Source organism: Hippichthys cyanospilos, chromosome 14 (genome assembly GCF_059441005.1).
Source record: "Hippichthys cyanospilos isolate Australia breed blue-spotted pipefish chromosome 14, RoL_Hcya_1.0, whole genome shotgun sequence".
In the NCBI taxonomy this organism is placed as follows: Eukaryota; Metazoa; Chordata; class Actinopteri; order Syngnathiformes; family Syngnathidae; genus Hippichthys; species Hippichthys cyanospilos.
In genome coordinates, this window is record NC_142382.1 from 7,444,399 (window position 1) to 7,468,080 (window position 23,682).

Consider the following 23,682-nt stretch of genomic DNA (forward strand, 5'->3'; position numbering starts at 1 on the left):
CCACAGCACATATATATATATATATATATATATATATATATATATATATATATATATATATATGTATATATATATATGTATATATATATATATATATATATATATATATGTATATATGTATGTATATGTATATATATATATATATATATATATATATACATATATATATATGTATATATGTATGTATATGTATATATATATATATATATATATATATATATATATATATATATATATATATATACATATATATATATATGTATGTATATATATATATATATATATATATATATATATATATATACATATATATATATATGTATGTATATGTATACATATATTTTTTTTGATAGAGAGAATTTTGAGAATTGTTTCTATGAGCAGACTAAAGAAAAACATGCCTGTAACAATGTGTCCGATTTTTTTGTTTTATTTTACAGAAAATAATATTGAGCTAAAAAGCTATGATAAAAACAAAGCGCTTCATTAGATAATTTTGCACAAATTCCAATATTTTACTCATGAAAATATCTGTTACTATTACAAGTGTCAAAGAAAATAGTTGTTGAAAAAAGTGATTCATCGCGATTAAGGGAAATTTGTGATTAGTTGAGAGTGCTAATACATAATATATATATATATATATATATATATATATATATATATATATATATATATATATATATATATATATATATATATATATACAGTACATACATAGATGTGTGTTCAAATATATACATGTATGTATATATTATAATATTACATTATAATTCTGAACTCCTACTAAATCATTGAGATCACTTCCACGTAGTTCCTTGGCACCCAGTTATTGTATTACCTGGGGTTTGTCGCCCTCATGTGGCGTTTTAGAGCATTATAAAAAGAGTAGTAAATAAAGCCGGTTGGGAATCACTGCACTAGCTCCCTCATCCCTGGTTTAATGAATAGGATTGCCAGTTAACATTTTGCATTCTCAAGTCTTTTTTTTTTTTTTCAGTGCGTGTGTGTAAATACAGTATGTACGGTACGCCCCCTACTGGCGTGTGTGTGTATGCCTTTGTAAATAGCGTGCTTGATTGAATGAGCGATGACTTTCATGACTAATTAAGAACTTTTTGCTGTTAAATCAATGGCGGCGGCAAAGTTGGTGCCATTGCAAGCAATCCTCCGCTCACACCCTCCCCGTCACGTGATTGTACTGCGATAATCCTTATTTATATCTTGATTTAGATTGAGTTCATCTGAGCCCCTAATTTGCATGTGTTCACTCTTAGAATGTGATAGGGTTGGGTTCTGATGGCGTTATGGAGAGTTTTTTTTTTTTTTTTTTTTTGGGGGGGGGGCATTATTTCAACATGGAGCCTCTATCTTTTTTTATTATTATTATTATTGAAAGATTCCCAGGATGAACTGTGGTGAAATTTGATCTTTATGACGGATGAGAGTTTTTGTTTTTACGCGTCCAATACAAGCTGTCAAAATCCAACCCCCCAGTTGCAAAATTGAAGAGCGAATGTAGTTCAACTTTGGTGTCAGAAGTTGCGTAGCCGAGTTGTTACGCTTGCAAAGGACGTATCCGGAGTGGACATATTGCTTATGTGCTAAGCCGATTAAATGCAAAAGGGGAAACACACATTTAAAAAAAAAAAAACTAATCTTGTTTTTGTTTTCATTTTTGTGTTTTTTTACTTTTTTTATTCGCACGAAAATATACAAGGTGCCTTGAGATACAAGGTAAAACATGCTAAAAAAAATGCTATAATTCAATCCCAAAACCTATTTTCACATTTCACGTACTTATTTGTATATCTTTTTCTTTTTTGTTTGAATAAGGGAGTGTCTAAAAATGTCTGAAACGAAATGAATTAAGTACTAAAGTAATCCTTTACTATATATTAATCAATGACTTAAGGTACTGTAGTACCAACAGGTATAGATTATTTCTTAATTCATGAAATTTAAAATTACTTCAATATTGATTAGGGTAAACAATGACTTTAATATTTAAGTTCTAACACTTAAGTATTAAAGTAATTAATTACTCTGGTTAATGATGTAATTAGTCACTTTAGTACCTAATTCATCAATTACCTAATTATTTTCCAGCCATCTTTAGACACCCCTTTAGCCAAATTTATTTTTCTTTAAATGTTTAGCTAAGGGAGTGTCTAAAAATGGCTGGCACGAAAATATACTAACATATTCCATGCCTATATATACGTATTAATGTAATCGATAACTACACATTAATCAATTACATTTGGCACGTAAGTACACATTAATCAATTACATTTGGCACGTAAGTACCTAATATATGCTTATACTTAATATATATATATATATATATATATATATATATATATATATATATATATATATATATATATATATATATATATATAAGTATATATATATACACATATATAAGTATAAGCATATATTAGGTACTTACGTGCCAAATGTAATTGATTAATGTGTAGTTATCGATTACATTAATACATATATATAGTCATGGAATATTTTATTGTTTTTAGTGTTATATATATATATATATATATATATATATATATATATATATATATATATATATATATATATATATATATATATATATATATATATATATATATTGATACCTCATTTGTATCTCAAGGCGCCACTGTAAAATTGTTTATCTGATGCCAAACTCCGGTTTTGAAAAAAAATCTCAAATGAATTTTACTGAAATGATTCCAGAAATTTTCTTCGCAATCTGAGTCTCGCTATGGTTTTGTTTGTTTGTTTAAAAGCGAGTGATTGAGCCTTTGTTTAAATCGTCAGTCTGTCTCAGGCTCCACCTGTATGCATAGTCCGCATCAATGTTTTTGGCTCTGATTCTTCTGATTGCAATCATGAATCATCATGCCACCAATTAAAAGATTTCATTTTTCCAGATTTGAGTGTGTCAATGCTTTAAACTTTAGGGCAGGGGAGGTTGGAGCATTTACGCAAAGAGGGGAAGGCGAAAGAGGTTCTGCCCCAACATGGATGCCATTTTGTTCATAAGCGCTAAAATACTGTAAGGCAGTTAAGATGTTGACGATCTATAGTTGTGGATCAATTTCTTGTGTTTTAGTTTTCCGAGCCAAGTTTGGTCATTGAATGCAACATTCATATCCAGTTAGCGGTTGTCATCGCGAGACGAGTTGTTGTTCTGTGGTTGTTGTTTGGTATTCACGGCTCACTGTACGGATACTGCTAAGCGCTGTCTGTGTCCGCGCTAGAGGCCAAGAACAACGTCGAGTGTATCGTAAAGAACGTTTACTCGTGACTGTATTCTGTGTGCGTATCGGAGGCAAGTAAAGTGCACAAAAGAGGAACTTTTGTCGTTCACCCACGCTTCGCCATCACACGTGGAAGGTAAAAGCACGACAATACCGTAAAACGTCAGGTGTTCGCAGCAGCTCATGTTAGCTGAAGTTGTTACGCATTGTTTTCAAGAAAAGAAGCGAGCAGACTTATCCACCGTCCGAGTTTGTTTACACGCAGGAATATTACTAGAGGAGAGGGTCGTGTAAAAGTTATGAAGTCTCCAACTGATTTGATTACGACCTGTGCGCTCCTGTTAGAGAACACGGAAAGATATTCCACTTGACTCGTGGATTAATTGCGGTCTTTTTGCATATACACACAAACATAAACTTGGTGAAACGCGAAAGCTGCCCAACTTTGGGTTAAATGATGGTACAATAAACTCGTAAAAAAACAAATGCTTTGCGTTTAACACTGGTGAGACGTTCACCGCCCACTCACAATGTGGGAAATCTGAAATACGCTTAACTTTAATATACTGTATATGTAACTTACAGATGTGAAAATAAGAGGGGTTTAGAAAAGATGAGATTTATTCTTTTTTGATAGTTTTTACATTGTTGCCAAAGTGCAAAATCGAACATACCAGAATCTGACCCCAAAATCAAGGGTGCGTCTTATATTTGGGGGATGACGGTAATTCTCTACCCTATTATTGAACGTAATCCAAAAAATAGGTTGAGGTACCAATAGGAATCCCCTAAGAACAAGTACATGTTGCCACTTTGTGATTAAAAGAACTATACTTTGTTTTGTATTAAATATAAATTGCATATAGGCATTGCTCTCAAAATTGTGATGATGATTATGGTTTATTGTGAATGCAGATAAATCATGAGCGAAGAGCTTTTTTTTTTTTTTTTTTTTTTTTTACGTGGGCAGGGAGGCGATTGGACTCTTGCCCATCTGGCACCGGATCAGGTAAGTGCCCGGTCTCGCTGTCTCGGCTTAACTCGTTTTGCATTTTTCTGGCATGGGCTCAGATTTTCAGCATCAAAGCTCAACGTTCCCAAAATGTGCAGTACCAGTCAAAAGTTTAGAAACAACCTCTCATTGGGTGTCTTCATTAACCCTTGTGGCAATATGTTAAAAATGATGGAAATTCCTTTTATGATATTACAAAAGAATCAATGGGGAAAAAAACACTTGGGAGCTGAAATTTCCAGCTGATGATTAAAACATGTAAAATTTCAAAATGCAACGATTCTGAAATTTCTATGTGTTTGCAACTGGACGTGCGAGATTTTGGACCATTATAAGTACAATTAAGTACATTCTAAGTACAATTTTTGAGATGCACTTTAATAGTATTTATTAGATAGATTTTATTGCGATTTTTGCAACATTTCGTTGAGCGGCGTTCAAACTATGTCAGCAAACAGAAAATTCTTTGTTTACTTGTGTTTAACTTCAAGACAGTAGGTGGCGGTAGACACCAGTTAATGGCTTAAAGCTTCCTGATCACTTTATAGGCTCCAAAGACAGACCATACCGATTTTTAATTTTTTGTGGGCGTTAAAGAATTGAACCCGTGGATAGAACAGATGCCACTGAACAATTTGAGAGGTCGAACAAAAATAAAATATCCATAAATAACTTTAAATCATCCATTTTTTTATTTTATTTTTTATTTTTAATTTACATTTTAATACCTTTAAAAGCATTTACAAAATTACAAAACGTGTGCAGTTTCCAAAGTATGTGCACAAGGGTTAAAAATGTTCTAAATTGCATATTGACATATTGAAGGAATATTGTTCAAATTGATTTGGAATTCTTGACCTTTTTTAATAATGTGTTTCCTGTGAAACATTTATAAACTAAGAACCCAACCAGCGGAAAGCATTTTGTACAATAACAACACCAAAAGAGAGACTTGTAAGAGACTGTTGTGCCACAATTGTAGAGGTAGCTTTAGTCGTATTTTATTCAGCAACTCCAGAAAAATGATCATGTTTTATTTCTGGCCCCATTGGCGAATGACAATATGCATCCATATAAAACGTAATAAAACAAAGGCATATGACGTTTTGCAAAACACAATTTAGCAATAAATTACTTCATGTTCCAATTAATTTGCTTTCAGTTCGAAAAGAAAACTGTACTGTTGCAGTCAGATCATTAAAAAGCCGACAATTAGTTTTGCTGCAGTAAACCAGTTAAAATAAAATAAGTACAGTACTTGGGATTTAATTTCTGGACTCTGAGTCCTTTGAGATAATTATGTACTAAGTAAACATTTATTTTAGTATTGATTACTTTTAGTACTTGAGTATCTACAGTACTCAATTCCCTAACCCTAAAGTAATGCATTAGTTGAACTAATCGATTACCTGCCATTTTTAGAACACTTAAAAGAGAAAAAATGTGGAAAAATATAAAACTTGTGGACTGAAAATTGATGTAATGAATGACAAATCACATTACAGCTTGCAAACGTCACATGACCTTGAGGCATGATTGGTCATCATCTGACTGTAGAGCACAGGTCATTTTCAGTTGAGAGAAAGTGGAAAAAAAATGTTTTTAAAAGTATTATTTTACACACAAAAAAATTGTTGCAAAAATCAGCTGCTGAAAAAATTTTTACTTTTTATCGATGAAAATATCTGAATTAATAATTACTTGTAAATACTTAAAGGTGTTGGGCGAGGTTCCTTCTATTCACAAGAGCGAGCCAAGCGTGTTTTCAAAATAAATATGAGCAGATGTTTGGGGAATGCGCGGCACTTCGGACTTGAGGCCCTATCACTTTTGTGATTAATAACAACCCAAATGTGTCATGTCGGCAGAATGACTTCAATTGGAAAAATGTCCAACTTTGTTTGCTTGTTCTTGAGTTTCCTGTCCCTTAAAAGGACAGATACAGAACTCCGCACTGAGAAAAGACCATAAAGTGGGGAAAAGTGCCGTAAAGATGGAACATTGTATTCCACTTCGTGACGTGATAAAAACACCCCTGACCTAGATCGAAGCCATTGTAACATCTAGGAAGGACAGAACATTCGGTTATTAACCAAAAATAAAACAAAACAAAACAAAAATTAAAAAACAACTCTTCAATTAAGCAACCAATTCAACGGGTTTAATATATTTTTAAAAAGGTGGTAATTTGTAAATTTGTCAAAATGCCTTTTGCGTATACAATTGCATGCTAACGAGGCGATGAAGCTAGCAAAGCTAATGCTGTTTTTGACAAAATAATTGGCAGCAAACATTTTGGTGGAAATTGACCCGGAAATTGACCCGGTTTGGTATAAGGAGACGGGCAATTTGCAATTTTTATTTTCTAAACTTCAGTATAATCTGAAAAGTAACAAATACAGGGGATACTCGACTTACAACGTGGAACGTTCTTAAGATTCGGTGCAACCCGAATTTCAGTGTAAGTCGGAACACCATACAAATAATAACTAAAATATAATAAACAAATAATAAATAAAATAAATAGATTACTCTCTTCGTACTGCACCGTAAAGTATTGTACTCTTGTTCTTCCCCTTGTTGCCTCGATAAACTTTGTTCTTCTTGTTCTGCTGTATTTTATTTTGTAGAAAACTCTTGTTTTGAAGGGCCGTGCAACCGGAAAACGCGGCGGCCATTTTCGCCCCTGAGCGGGTCATTCAGTTACAAGCGGATGTGAAGAATGGCAGAGGGGAGGCAGGGTTGATTTCAAACGTCGCTCTTGTTATATCAACAAAACCGGAACATAGCACTGGAACGGTATCTCTTGTGCGCAACAACTTTTTCGTTGGCGTTTCACCGTTTTTTGACCGCTTCATAATATCTAATTTCACTTTCAAGGCCATGGCCAATTGTTTACTCCGTGCGTTAGTAACCTCCAAACATCGTAAATCGAGGCAGTCGTAACCCGAGGACTCCTCGTATACAACATGTTGCTGAATAAAAAGGGCACTTATGTTTGACTAAAACGATTTTTTTTGTTTTGTTTCTGCAAATCATTTGCAATGGAGGTCCTTGGAAAATGTGCTTTCTAAAAGGGGTTCCTGCCTCCAAAAAGTTTGAGAACATTACTGGCCCATTAATCCGTTTTTTTTTTGAAAAAGCAGCAACCGAACAGAATACAGAAAAAGAATCTATTTTTCATGCGCATCTCATATTCTTTTTGCATTTTCGTGATAAGGCCACGCGCTTGTGAGAAGGGGTGCGAGGCATTTGCGACGACGTTCCCATGTGATGTTGCTCCTCGCATGGAAACCCGGCAGTCTCGCATACGGCATCCGCGCGTGATTCTAATATGTACGCGCTACGCTTTGACAGATGTGGAGCGAGCGTGCGGCTGATGTCATGCAGCCGGAAAAGCTTTTAACACACATCCAGCCAGAATATTCATAAGGAGCGTCCCGCTTGGTGTGAGGTGTGCTGCCGATGTCCTATCCGCGACACTTGTGTGTGAGATGGCTTCGCCTCTGTTGTTTCTTCTGCCCCATTTCTCGCGCAAATGTTCAATGGCAGATTGTTAAATGTTGTATAGCGTGCTAGGGAAAAGGCAAGAATTGCATTAGGGTTCAAAAAAAAAAAGTGATCAAAATTTGGTATTAATAAGGGCAGAGGTGTCCAAACTGTGGCCCGGGGGCCATTTGCCTTCCACATTTTTGCGGCCCGCAATCTTATTTAAAGAAGTAATAAACATGTTTGATGGGAGAAAACAAATCCTGATTTATCTCATCACTTTTAACAAAAAGCCTTGATGTCACAATTTTTCTTCCCCCCCTTCAAATTACTGTAGTATTCAGTGCTTAAATTTAGGTTCAAAAGCACCAAACGCAATTGATTTGAGTTTGGTTTAATACATTAATTAATAAAGTAGTTGATTACTTTAGTGCCAAAGTAAGCAATTCTTTTAAAAATACAAGTATTTTAACTACTAAAATTATGAAGTAAATAATTCTTTATAAGTATTTCATTCATAAATATTTCATTGTGTAGTATTACTATATTATAGTATTACTATATATATATATATATATATATATATATATATATATACACACACACACACACACACACACACACACACACACACACTAATCTGCCTCATCACCAGTCATTTTTCCGCACACATAGCACCTTACAAATCCTGTACAGTGCAGAATAGATGCTAAATACATAACATTTTGCACTACATGATATTTTGCACTATCATCCTCATATGTATGCAGTTTCTTTCACTCCATCTACTCCGTAATATGCCCAGAATATAAGCGTATTCATTTATTAGAGGTTCATTATTACTGCCTCTATTGCTTTATTACTGTTTTTTTATATTGCCTACTTTATTATTTGCTCTCTTGTGGAACGTAGACTGCAAAGGGAAGTGAAGAGAAAAAGAATTTTATTGTGTAGTATTACCTTACATTAGACAATAAAACGGTTGAATTTTGAACATATATATATATATATATATATATATATATATATATATTTTTTTTTTTTTTTTTTTTTTTTTTTAACTCCTCCAGATAGGACTCTTGATTTAAAGAGCGTAAATTTGGTTTTGCCAAGAACACTACCTAGATGGCAAAACATTTTTCATAAATACTCACGAAGCCTCGTTTTTCCATCACTACTGATTTCAACACAGGCCGATGCAGTTTTGTAACGTGAGCCCCGGCCTGCAGGAGGTAAAAAAAAAAAAAAGTATAACATAACAGTCGGTGTCCACAAACGTGGCAAAAATTCCCCCATTGTCCCCTTGATACACGTGCATCAGGAAGAACACGTCCTTGAGTCTGACCCTGTTGGGACGCTTTGCCTTTGGCTATCACACACACCTACACACACACAAAGGCAAGGGGAGTCACGCTCCACCTGCAAAGTCTGTGAGTGGAGGTTATTAATGAGCGCGTGTTCTAACAACCTCACAGAGGAGAAGCAGAAGCAGACACGCTGGGAAAAATGCGAGACAAATGTTAAGAGCGGCGTTGGGGAAGGTGAAGTGAGAAAAAGAGCAGGACCACTGCGCTGGAACGTTGATATAACTAGCAGAATTACAACGAAGATCAAACATGATCCCTACCAACCCTGCCGTGTGTGTGTGTGTGTGTGTGTGTGTCAGTCATACATAACATCTGCAATTTTGCTTGGAATAAGATTTGATAGTAAATTGGAACTACTGTATTGCGGTTCCACCTTCTAATAATATAACTCCGCCCCTAAGTTATGAAGGGATGCAGTGGGGAAGATAAATGGAGAAGCTTGATGGTATATTAGGACAAATGGGGCTACTAGTACCCCTGGGGGTACTTGAAGGAACTTCAGGGGGTACTCGAGAGTTTAGATTTAAAAAAAAACAATAAACATGCACATTTTCTTTAAAAATAATTTTGGAATTAATTACTCGTTTCAGAAAAATAAAAGTTCATCAAACAAATTTTATGTTCTGTAGGTTATTTAATTTCGTTACTGTAAAAAGCTAGATTCTCCCCCATACTAGAATAGTTCGACCCAAATTGTGCCACCTCTCGTTACCTGTCAAGTGAATTTTTGGTGAACATATCTACGATGATCCCAAAAGATGACACATTACGTTGATTATTTTTGTGGACCCATATTTATTCATTATTATTTTTTGTGAACATCTCTACTGTCACCCCAAAACAGGACACTTTATGTTTAATATTTTTTCCTGGACATATATTTATTTATAATAAAGAGCAATATTTTCAAAAATGTATATATATATATATATATATATATATATATATATATATATATATATATATATATATATATTAGAACAGGCCTGACACTTTACAATATACTGATTATTTTTTAGGTGGATTTTTTTTTATTATTATTGATTAAGTATCTTTTTGACAACAGATTTCTTCTATGGTCTAAAAGAGGACAATTTAGGTTGATTATTTTTTTGTGGACCAATACAAATGAAGTTTGAAGTTCTGAAGCTGAATAAATCAGAGACTGATGGCATATCTTAAAAAAAAAAAGAAAAAGATTGGCACTGGTTAAGGGGTACTTGGCTGAAAAGATATTTGACGGGGTACATCGCTGAAAAATGGTTATTAGGAGAATGATAGTATGAAGTGAGTGGGTGTCACGGGGTGGACATGAGTGGGATTTAGGTCCGTACTCTAAAAGCTTGTAAGCAAGAAAGGCAAATACCCTCAGCACACACACACACGCACACGTTGGCTGTGATAAAGAGTGTTAAGGATGGCCGGTAATTGAATAATGACACTAACACCTGTGATGGATGGACTGACACTTTGCTGGCTTCTCTCTCTCGATCACTGTCATCGTTTTTTTTTTTTTTTGTTCAGTGCGCAAACCAAACTGAACCAGCGCTTCCTTACCTCACCTGACTCACTAAAGGTCCTGTCCTTTTGTTTTTCAAAGGTGAACTAAATACATTTTTGAAAATATTGCTCTTTGCGCATCCACTTTTCTAATCATGGTAATTGTGTTTAATATTGTGTTTGTGGAATAGAAATTCAGCAGTAAACTCCACTGATTTTTTTTGTGTCCATCTTAGAGGATTGGCCATTTTGCCACTTGCCGTCCACTAAAAATGACATCATACTTGTGCAATGCTTAGGTAACCAATCACAGCTCATCTGTTTCGTACGTTTGAGCTTTCCCTTTAAACAGCTTACCAGCAAAACAAAATTTTAACAGCTAACAAAGCTAATATTAGCTGTTTATTCCTGGACAAAAAAAAGAGCTTTATAACAAGGAATCAATGCTTGTCTACTATGAATATCTATCTATCTATCTATCTATCTATCTATCTATCTATCTATCTATCTATCTATCTATCTATCTATCTATCTATCTATCTATCTATCTATCTATCTATCTATCTATCTATCTAGCTGGCTAGCAGGCTAGCTATCTGTCTTGCTATCTATCTATCTTGCTGGCTAGCTATCTATCTTGCTATCTATCTATCTATCTATCTTGCTGGCTATCTATCTATCTATCTATCTATCTATCTATCTATCTATCTATCTATCTATCTATCTTGCTGGCTAGCAGGCTATCTATCTATCTATCTATCTATCTATCTATCTATCTATCTATCTATCTATCTATCTATCTATCTATCTATCTATCTATCTATCTATCTAGCTGGCTAGCAGGCTAGCTATCTGTCTTGCTATCTATCTATCTTGCTGGCTAGCTATCTATCTTGCTATCTATCTATCTATCTATCTTGCTGGCTAGCTTGCTATCTATCTATCTATCTATCTATCTATCTATCTTGCTGGCTAGCAGGCTATCTATCGATCTATCTATCTATCTATCTATCTATCTATCTATCTATCTATCTATCTATCTATCTATCTAGCTGGCTAGCAGGCTAGCTATCTGTTGCTATCTATCTATCTTGCTGGCTAGCTATCTATCTTGCTATCTATCTATCTATCTATCTATCTTGCTGGCTAGCTTGCTATCTATCTATCTATCTATCTATCTATCTATCTATCTATCTATCTAGCTGGCTAGCAGGCTAGCTATCTGTTGCTATCTATCTATCTTGCTGGCTAGCTATCTATCTTGCTATCTATCTATCTATCTATCTATCTTGCTGGCTAGCTTGCTATCTATCTATCTATCTATCTATCTATCTATCTATCTATCTATCTATCTATCTATCTATGCTAAATGTACACATAAACACGTACAATATTTCACACTTGATATAGGTTTGTCCAATTTGAACTTTCAGTTAGCAACCACACGGGGGCACTGTAACACCAGACTACCAGCGACAGGGACTTTTCAACACACGTATCCATACGCCGGATCCAGATCTGGGTCAAGTCTTTCTTGGTTCTGTACAACTACAGTCTGAACTACATTCGAATCGATGTCACAACGCTGTGAGATATCTACATATGCTCAGATTGAAAAGGATTCCAATTCTGGATCAAGATCAATAGCAAATCAATTCATTTGTGGTTCACAATCAAATTTGATACCCGGCTCTTAAAAGAATGAAATGCTCAGTTTTCATTCAGATTCAGTCTCATCGTTGGTTTTACAGAACCACACTCAATTTAATTGAAATTGATTCATAACACAATGAAATATCTGTCAAGTGTCAATCAACCAATCATGAATTCATGGCAAACAACACATGATCCAAATCCAAAATACAGTTTTATTCCAAAAGTAATATTCATCAAGGTACTGATTCGGAATCCAAATCATGATTTAAAAAACAACAAGAACAAGAGAATCCGTTTTTTAATTGGTTCAACTTTTGAGACAAAAACAAGCAAGAATGGGACGTGTCGATGGTATCGATCCCGTCTCACCTCGGGTGACCTGTGTCATTCTTGTGCAATGATTGGCGGCAATTTCCCAAAACCTGAAATTACACAGAAATCGGTGCTTTTATGGAATCTACAAAAAAAAAAAGGCCTTGAGGGATTGACTATTATTCCTCTCTCACTCCTGATTTCTCAATTTGCCTCTGCTGACCTATTTTATGACAACGTATCCTGTTTCCCTTTACAGCCGCACACGCGTGACGAACGTTTCCCGCCAAAGGCGTCTCCGTATCTTCTTTTATGGTCCCAATGGATTAATAAGCACACAGTGACGTTTACTTGCACTAAATTACAATAATACAAATATTGAATACACTCCAAAATGTATTTATACTATAAAAGTGTCCTCGTCCATTTAAATTTGAACGCTACTCAAATATTAAGTAAACAAGCTGCAGTAATTTACAATAACTCACAATATTCAAGCGATAATTGAATGAAATGTGTAAAAATCTGCAGTAGAAGTACGCTAGACCAAACAATTACTCACACTATCAGTACATGAATGAGAGAAAAACCACAAAGTCCAACATTTTTTAAAGGGACACTGTATAAGATTTAGACCATTTTTCATTAAAAAAAAGAATAAATTAAATTATTATAAATTGAAAAAACTTGCAAATTAATTTGTTATTAATGACTAGCAGTATGCTTTAAATATAATCCTAAATCTAGATATCATTAAATGATATTACATCAGCCTTCTCCGGAGGCTGCCATGTTTGTTGTAGCTAAATACATTACTCTCCAAAAAAGATGCTCAAATTCAATCCCAAAGACATATTTCACTTTTTTTAACTTTCATTTTATTTTTTTAGAGTGCAAACATTTAATCGCAGGTAGTTACAATTACTTTCAAGGGTTTGACTGAAGGAGGGTCTAAAAATCACCGGTTCTAAACGAATTAAATACAAAAGTAATCAATTGGGGCGGACCACATGTTTGCATGAAAACATTTTGCTGTTTTCCGTGTAATATATTATTTACCAGTGTGGAATGGTATTGAGTTTCTCACCCGATTTCTAATATATACAGCGCTAGCCGTCATTTGAGACCCATTTTGAATCTAATTGCCAAAAATTTGGAATACATTTTTAAGTAGGTTTTAAGTTGGCTTCACTTTTTTCATTGTTTATTTATTTTAGTTTATTATTATTATTTGTAAGTAGCAAGCCTTGAATCCTTGTTTGTATACAAGTGTGTTGTAAATAAATAATCTAACAATAATATATGACAATAAATCATATATAAAATCTTGATTATTATTTGATTATTATTATATTATTATTTTTATAATCGTGCAGCCCTAATATATATATATATATATATATATATATATATATATATATATATATATATATATATATATATATATATATATATATATATATATATATATATACACACATACTATTTTTTTGAAATATACGTGTATATTTTATCAATAATAATCTTACTTATAGAGGGCGTGGCAAGTTGGGAGGGTCAGGAAATGTTTTCTCTTTCCTAGGCAAAATCTAATTGAGAAGCACTATATTAGACCAATGAAAGTTGAGTATATTAGTAAGCGTATTAGACCGAGCAACACATTCTGCTTAGTAACTTACCAATGGCCAATTACATGACCTTAGTCAGAATAATAATGTTTATTAATGAGTGAATACTAATAAACAACTAGCTTTAAAAAGCTCAAACGTTTTAGATGACCAATAACTCAAAGTGGTTTGTGTGTGCAAAAGTGTGACCAATAAACTGAGGCAGTTGGTAACTTATTAAAAAAACAAACGACATCAAACTTTGTGTTTGCTAGGCGGCCCAGAAAATCAAGTAAATGAAACTAATGTCCCACTCAAGAGTTTTCAAGCGAGCAGTAACCAAAAAACGTTGAAAATATTTAGCTCCAACTCCTTTGGCTTCGGTGAACCTGTCAAGTATGTCCGATCGCGGGATCTCAATGTTCTCTGTTCCAGCTGTCAGTCAATGTGACAAATTGTGTCTTGTGATGCGTCTCCATCTTCACATTCCACATGTGCAAAAAAACAAAAAAAAAACAGTAGCAAAAGTCACTTTAGGTCACAGAGTGCCACGCTGACACCACTTTCTCCGGATGGTCTACGGTATCCTTCCATTGCTCCGCCCCTTCCCGAGTGGAGCCGGCCAATCCCAGATGAACCTGCGCAATCATCCAGAAATGCTCATTCATATCTGTGTTTGAATGATCAATAACTCTAATCTGCCTGCCCCAATACCCAGCAATAACTTGACCTCAAAAACTAAAAGTCAATTCATTCAAAAATGGATCAAACTGAACAATGATTTCAAACTCTTATTATATGCATTTAAAAGAACTCAAATGTATGTTTTTAGAAAACGTTTTAGTATGTGTACTAGACCAAGCAATACGGTAACTAAACCTTACTAGCAAACTTTATGAAGCAATTTCTGATTCTAATTTGATATGCACCAATCAAAGCAGCGCTTTCAATTTCAATGGATAACTGCTGTACAATTACAATAAATCTATTCTATTCTATTCTATTCTATTCTATTCAGTAGAGATGAGCTGAACAATTTAAAGGTGGAACATTTGAGTCGATCAAACCACGTGGAAATTAGAGGGGGAAAATAATATGTTTTTAGTTTTAATTTTTACTGTTAAAACTGGTTGGAATTGGTCTAAAAATGTCAGATGTGAAAAATATTAGCATTTTTGGCATTTATTTTTAAATTTTGAAAAAAAAATAGTGTTAAAGAGGAGCTGGATAGTTTAAAATGGGAAGATGAGAATGATTAAAAAATGGTGAAACTGCAGGAAATGGCAAGAAAAATTTGAATTGTATAATATATTTGGGGGGTAAATAATTGCACTGCGTCTCAGATGAACAGTTTGAAGTTGAAACAGTGGGAAACAGACAAAAAAATGTAGAAGTTAGATAAGAAAGAACAAAAACATTAGAATTCTTTACTTTTACTATGAAATCTTAAAAAGTGTAGTGTTAAAAATGAGCTAAAGAGTTTAAAACGGGAACACAAAAATAGGTCAAAAAATTGTGGAACTACAGGAAATGTGGAAAAGAAATGTGATAAGGATGCCTAAGCTGTCGTTCAAAGTTGGAATGATATCAATGACTCTGATAGTAAAAGTAATTGAATATGGAATGTTGATTGTGTCATTGAAAATAAGTGGGGATTTTGCGCGTATAAAATATAGAACAACTGGAAAAACGTGAATTTTGAGAATGAGGAAGAAAATAAAATCCGCAAGGCGTGAACTAATACAAAACAAATCCAGCAGAGATTTTCAACGCTCAGGTGAAGCTTCTTTCCTCCTCTCCCTTTGAGTCTATCGACAGCATGTGTGAGTTTCATGAGGGAGATGGGCACTCCTACAAGACACGTGGTTGGCTCCCTGTGTGACCATCAATCAACAAGGGCAACGATTGTAATCACCCCCCCACCTACACCGGAGATGCATCTATCACTACAGCCAAAGGGATAGGAAGGGATAACAGTACAGTTACATCATTTAAGATTTACGTAAATATGTGTACTGGAGTAGTTTGACGTCAGAGTAGTGTCCGTGGCAAGCGCATTTATAGTAAACTCGTCTGTCTGGCATGCAGGAAACTTTCACAGCATGTCTCTCTGCAATATAAGTTTTTTATGAAAAAAAAAATAGCGACGCACTGATAGGGGAGGTGCGAAGTAGAGAGGGATCACTGTAATGTAATTATAATAACGAACCTGAAGATAGACTAAAAACTGACCTGTCCGACATACTGCTTCCTCTTGATGGAGCTGCAGCTGAAGAGTTTGACGGAGAGCGCGCACTCGGCCGGGTCCCGGGCGTCCAGGTCCAAGTAAAAGGTGTCGGCCCACTGACACTGGCCCTTAGTGGCCTTGAGTGCCGGCGTCTTCTTCTTGCTCAGCAAGCCGTCGGCCCCATGCAGCTCCACGCTCACTATGTACGCTGCCCAAGGAAGGGATCGGAATTATCATCATCATTACGGGGATTTTTTCCGAGGAGAAAATTAAGGGGGGTTTACCCAGTGGGAGGGGCGAGGAGCAGGCCGGCAGGTTTTGGGCCGCCAGGACTCGGACTTGTATGCGTCTGCAGACGGGCTGGAAGCAGGTTGCCACATTCAGCTCGCATCCCAGCCCCTGAAAACCACAGAGGAAGTATTCAATATTTTAAAAATGTATTTTTATTCATTCGTATATTTTTTTTGGATCATATGTATTTTCTATGCATACGTGCATTCATAAAACTGTCATTAAAAAAACCAAAACACCACTCGCCGTGTTTGTTTGAAGAAGAATACTGTGTTTCAGCCCAAGAACACCACCGTACCTGCTGGTAAGCATGGGGGTGGAAACATCATGCTTTGGTGATGCTTTTATGCTAACTAGTCATTTGCCTACTGATGACGGAGCATCAGGAGCAAGTGGGGTTTCAGTGCCTTGCTCAAGGACATTTGAACACGGTCTTGATGGCTGGGGTATCGAACCCGCAGCCTCTCAGCTGGGAGACGACCACTCTACTTCCGAGCCATGCTGTCCCCATTCTGTCTCTCACGCTTGATGTGTACCTCTGATGAAAATTATAAACCTCTTTTATGTTTTTAAATGGATGAAGTAGCAGGTGGAAACACCTTTCCAGGAAAGACGGCAACAAAAAATCAAGGGCAGGGGACAGATGCAGAGCCCCCCCCAAAAAAACCACACACACACACACATTGTTCCTCTGAGTATGTAATAATGATTCACCCAGAGTGCAAGCAACTGACCTTTAACCCCCACTCACTGCAAACGGCCTCTTTCATCAACAGAAAAAAACTACTTGTGTACTCTTGATGTGCTTTAAAGTTGAAATAACAACAAATGTTCTATTGGAAATCTTGCACAGATTAACAACCAGTAAATCTGGAATGTTCCATCTCACAGGTTAGGAAACGGGAAGGAGTGTTTGGCCGCAACAGCTGCGCAGCGAGTCGGACCGCATTTTGCCACAGCCCAAAATGAAACTGGTTTACAAGGGAGGCTAGTCATCAGCGCTGATTAGGTGACACGCATTGTGCAAACATCAGCCCTAAATAGTCTGGAGCAGACGATACGAACCTGACGTCTCAAAGAACAGGAAGAGTGACTTTCACGAGGAGAATCACTGAACTAACTAACTTGCAAAATTAGAATGCCAATCACGTTTTATGAGATTTGCCTTGGAGTGTTTACACTGCGCCAAACGTGTAATATGGATCGGATCTGGATTCAGTTTAATTTAATAGACTTTAAATCATTGACATAATTTCCCCTGTGGTTACTCACGGAAGACTTTCCCGGAGCCCTGAGGGGGAGCCACTGCTCAGTCTCCTTCGGGCCAAGTTGCCGGAGGGACAGGACGCACACGGCCCTCGTGCGCCTCTTGGCCCCCTGCGTCTGCAGCTTCAGCAGCAGGGAGCAGCAGCGCAGACTCTCCAGGCTCAGCGCAAACACAAAAGTTTCCATGAAGAATGTGTTCTGTGAGGCGACAAAAAAAAACAAAGAGGGCTGAAAAAGGTCACGGAGCGGCAGAACAAATGCGGTAACAGCTGAGTGCACAGCGCGGACTAGCTTTAGCAAACGCGCGACTCCAAATCTGTGTTGACACGCATGCTGGAATTTGTAAAACAAATATTTTCACTGAAAAAAAGTGGTTCACACAAGTGGTATTTAATACATCTCTGCCAAAGGCTCATCCATCCAACTTTTTCTCAAGCACTTGTCCTCACAAGGGTCTCAGGCTTCATCAGGCATGGGGAAAACATGCAAACTCCACACAGGAACGCTGGAGCCAGAATCGAACCCAACTTATTGAATTTTATTATATGAATTTAAACGTAAATATACAGTTAATATCACTGGCTTGCTGCTGTAAAAGGGTTATAAGACTATAGAATGCAGGTAGAAATGGCAGGAAAATTAGAAATCAAAAATTTGACCCCTCGCCTCCAAGTAGGTCTGCCCCCGGAGGGATATTTAAAAAAAAAAAACAAATAAAACAGGATAAAAATTTAGAAAAAATGAAAAGAAGCAAAAATTCGTACCTGACTGTATTCCTTGATGGATGAGTGAAATTGGACCGGCTTGGGAAGCGTGATGACACCTTTGATTCGGATCTTTGACTTTTGGGTGACTTTCAGGTTGAGTTGTGAACACTAATGAAGAAGAAAAAAAAACAGGCTAGTTATTGCATTTGTAGTAGAACCGGCAAATGTTTATGGTATCAGGAATGTGGTTTTTTTTTGACCTTGAACAACTTTGGCCCAATTTGTTGAAGAAAACTGCATAAAGAAGCTTTTTTTTCTTTATCTTTTTTTTTTTTTTTTTTTTGCAAGGTCTATCACCAGCCAGCCGAATTTCATCCTTTTTACAGATTCCTGGTAAGAAAGCAGTGCCTTGTCCTTCAAGCCAGCCGTTCATGTTTCATCGTGAGGGTCAACACAGAGATTCCATTGACTGCGTCCGGGGGCGCACAAAGGACGTCATTATCCTGAAAAGGACCCCGAGAGCGAAACCTTACCTGGACCAGCGTGATCCACACCTGCTCCGCCTCCTCTTCGTAATTCAGTCGAACACACAACCAGCCCAGGTCGTCAACCGCCGCTGAGAAAGACTCTGCAATACACACACACACACACACATATATATATATATATATATATATATATATTAGTGCTGTAAAATGACATAAACCTTTAAACGATTTAATTGCCAAATTTTTCATAATTAATCACAAATGCTGTTTTCAAAATAATATATCCTACGCAGCTTGTAATAGGTATTAATCGAGTAAAATCTCGTAAATAATGTAAAATCATCAAACAAATATTTTGTGTCAAAAACTGTTGTAATGTGATTATTTTACTATAAAAGACAGTAAAACTTGTAAATCAAAACTGGCAAATCTGACGTTGAGCAGTGTATTTGAACTTGGCTTGCAAAGAGTACTTTTTTTTTTTTTTCCAACGAGCCATCGAGCAACATTTTAAAGAATTGCAAAACTACATAAATGCCCATTTTTATCCATCTCTGTGCTGGTGACTGTCCTCAAAGTTTTCTTGCATATTTGGCAGAATTCAGCTGCCACAGGAGGTAAATTGAGGTTGTTGTTTGTTTTAATCTCCAAAACCTTTCCAAACTTCAATAAAATACAGCAATTAACTCCCCAAATTAAAACAAGTCAATTACCACAACCAAGGATTAATAACTACAACAGCAAAAGTTTGATTGGTAAACAAAGATCAACAAACGTGCTAAATTTGACTTGACAACATAATGGAATAGAAGATGGATTCATTTCTACCTGTGCTGCTTTTAAATGAGTGGGACGATGGAGTGCTGAGGACACTGGGCATGGAATCAAAGCTCTGCAGGAGACAAAGTGCATTTTTTTAAAACGTCAATGCAAATATAACTCGTTTCATCACTGACATATATGTACATGCTTGGAGGAGTCCAGACATGCTCTTATCAGATACTCATCTATATTAAAAAAAAAAAAAATCTAAACTAAAAACTAAACTAATCAATTACTTTTGGTAATCTGTTAAAAAATAATTGAGATTGATTACTTTATTTAATACTGAATTACCTGAAGTAATCAAGTGATCATTTGATCATTTGAGGTACTTAAATATGGAAGTAAATGATTACCTTGATGCTAAAAATACCGAAAATAATCAAATACACAATTAAATACTTTAATTACTTTAGGTAAAAAGTTCGAAAACATTTGAGCTTGATTACTTCGTGTAGAAAGTCATTGATTAGTTTAGTACTTAATTACCTAAAGTAATCGATCATTTGAGGCGCTTAAACATGAAAGTTAATGTTTACTTTTAGTACTAAAAATACCTAAAATAATCAATTACTTTAGGTAGTAAGTACTTAAGTAATTCATTACTTTAGGTATTTGGTTCTAAAATAATTGATATTGATTACTAAATGTTTAAAGTCATCGATTGAATTAGTACTTACCAAAAAGTAATTGATTACTTTAGCTAATTGATCATTTTAGGTGATTGATCATTTTAATAATAAATTCATTAAGCGCCAGCTTTTTAGAAACTCTTTTTGCCAAACATCTGAAAACATTTTTAGAAAATGATATAAATAAGTACCTGAGATTGAATGTCTGGAGCCTTTAAAAAAAACAAAAAACGTAAAGATACATCTTTGGGATTGAATGAGTTAGAATAGATAGAAAAAAAAACCTAAAAAAATAGATGTTTGACCTTCATGCGAGGACCTTGAGAATCGGTGAGCTCAGACATGGACCGACTTAGTCGCTCATCCACATCTAAAGCCAGGAAAAAAAAAAAAGATACATTTGAATGACAATTTTCTGGGCCAAAAAAATAAATAAAAGCTAATTCACATTAGTAGCAAGAGGGAAAAGGGGCGGGGGGGCTCATACCTAAGTAGCTTTTGCCGGTCCCGACGTCTCCGGGTTTCAAGCCCAACGAGGCCCCGTCGGGACTCGCGGTTACCGGGACGCTGCGCAGGTTAGACTCGGAGCTGTACGCAAACGGAGCGGCGGAGGGGGCCAGCAGCTCGGCCTTCCTCTGAGTGTACGTGCAGCGGGCCGGACCTTGAGCACAAAGAGCGCTTCAGGAGGTCGCCGGCTCGCATGCAGAGAAGGTAAACGTCCAATTCTTGTCCAAACAGGACATCCTGCTCACACCATTAAGTCACGCCTCGGTGACTTCTGAGCGCATTCGAATCAAAGTCGCACTCATAAGTCCGTATGCTTGTGTGTGTGTGTATAGATAAATAAATAAATATATACATATATATTATATATAAAATGTATATTAACAGCCTGTTAATACTCCGTCTTAGAGGAGTCTTGACACTACATAAGGGTTGTGTTTGTGAGGGAGAGAGCCTGGCCCTTTAAGAAAATTTCCAATGCATATAATGAATGGGGCCAGCAATGGGGAGATAATGCTCAGGACTCCAGGGAGAGTTAGAGGCTGCTCAACACACACTGTGTGTTGTAAATCAGAAGTCTCCAATCTCCAGTCCGCGACCCAGTACCGGTCCGTGGATCCGGTACTGGGCTGCTCCCGAAATAATGATGTTTTGGAACTGATTTAGTTCTTTTAACAGTTCATACCGTTGTGTTTTGTTTGGCTCGATGTTAGGGTTTTGGTGCCGCCTCTGGCCAATGTTGATATTACATTTTGTAGTGAGGAAGGTTGGTGCAGCTTCAGTTGAGAGCAACCACAATCTTTGTCATATATATATATATATATATATATATATATATATATATATATATATATATATATATTTATATATATAAACTGTATATATGTGTGTGTGTGTGTGTGCCAATGTACATACCAGGCATCCCGAGGTTGTTGAAAGTGGAGACTCCGGGCTGCACATACGATGCCTTCAAGCTGGGAAGGACAAACGGGACCTCTTTGCCATCAGGGGGCATCTTGGACAGGAGGTAGTCTTCTTGGATGGGAAGCTGCACTGCAATACCTTTGAGGGATAAATAATCAAAGCAGTGCTCAATTATTCCAGTTTTGTGCCTCACCTGTACAACAAATTTTATACTCCGTTTGAAGTTGGGTTAAAAAAACTTAGAAACAAAACAAATGAGAAAAAAAGTAATAATTTGGATTGATTTCCCTACAACTTGGGGGCAGAAATATTTCAGGGATGCATCCCCTAACCTCCAAAAAAGAGGACAGTACAAAATTATGTAATAAACACTACCATAGAAAAGCCCAGATAAATATTCATTTTAACTCGGAACCAGAAATTTCAAAACACGCCCAATTCACCACAAATACTTTTGAAGTCTTCAAATGTCGCCGCTGCAATGAACTTTACCTTCCGTCTCATTTCCTCCCTTTTTCATGAACCTCCTGCAGCAGTTTTTGATGCACTCCATCCCTGAAACAAATAAAACAACACAAAGTTTACGCAAATACATTATCAAGCGTTTTTTTTTTTTTTGCAACATATGTTTGTTGTTTTATTGCCTACTTTATTATCTGCTCGATTATGGAATGCAGTCTGCTCGGGGAAGTGAACAACATTTCATTGTGTGGTATCACTATGCATATGACAATAAAACTCTTGAATTTTAAATTTTGCATGTTGAACATTTTTTTCACAAACAACCAAAAAAATTCTTGAAAACATGAAATAAATCTCCACACGCACATTCAAAAAGTCATCAAAGGTTTTTGATAAATTCACTTAATCAAGCCTGTGGCATCAAAGGCATTTCACATTAAAGGGGAAACATTGAAAGAAGATGCTAGGGAGCTGAAATTTCACCCAGATGGGGACAACAAATTTGAACATAGCACAACCACTTTTTTTTAATCACATGAGCAGAAGTGTAGCATCCCTTGGCTAAAATACTGCAAAAATGATGTGGGAGAAAATGACCAAAACTGGTCAAAATACTGCAATATAAATACAAAACATCAATGAAATACAAACAGCAGTATTTAGCTTCAGGTTGTTGCCACAAAAGTGAAAGTGGAAGAAAGTTGAGCCCGTTAAGACAAGGAATTTCCCAGGCATTAAGCGATGAAATAAAATGGATCCAAAATGTGTTTTTATGAAAAAAAATATAGTCTTACCCGGACTGTGTTTTCTTTCATTGAAGAATTTTTTTCGTTGTTGTGTTGCTGGTGCGCCTCGAAGCCAGTCACCACAAGAATGACGAGAAATGTCAGCCGGCTAATGTTTATGCTCCTCCTCCTCCTGGTTTCTTCCTCCTCCCTCTTTCCCATCCTGACATCTTCTTAATGTCTTCACAGGAAAAGTGGATGGCTCTTGTGTGCAAATTAGTGCACAGTAACTGCACGTGACTGCACATCTGAAAATGCCAAAAATCAGCTTTTGGCTCCTGGAGATGAAATAAATACAATTTCAAAAAAAATTACATTTTAATTCTCTATTTCTGATATGTTCATATATATATATATATATATAT

General features: G+C 36.0%; 1 protein-coding gene across 2 annotated transcripts; it reads right to left on the bottom strand.

Annotated features, from left to right (window-relative positions):
* Window positions 1-14,046: 14,046 nt before the first annotated feature.
* On the bottom strand, window positions 14,047-23,451 carry tc2n (tandem C2 domains, nuclear). 2 transcript variants are annotated; one of them, XM_088433868.1, is made up of 13 exons: window positions 23,327-23,451; window positions 22,563-22,625; window positions 22,062-22,208; window positions 21,130-21,303; window positions 20,948-21,012; window positions 20,834-20,854; window positions 20,017-20,080; window positions 19,234-19,328; window positions 18,758-18,868; window positions 18,000-18,191; window positions 16,721-16,835; window positions 16,442-16,644; window positions 14,047-14,847 (listed from the first exon to the last, which is right to left on the bottom strand). In XM_088433868.1, exons 2-13 carry the CDS (start codon window positions 22,621-22,623, stop codon window positions 14,743-14,745), a joined length of 1,353 nt encoding a protein of 450 aa, XP_088289994.1. In that variant the 5' UTR covers window positions 22,624-22,625; window positions 23,327-23,451; the 3' UTR covers window positions 14,047-14,742. The 2 variants fall into 2 exon arrangements, with proteins under 2 accessions (XP_088289994.1, XP_088289995.1); XM_088433869.1 differs by lacking the exon at window positions 20,834-20,854 and having other exon boundaries at window positions 14,048-14,847.
* Window positions 23,452-23,682: the final 231 nt, after the last annotated feature.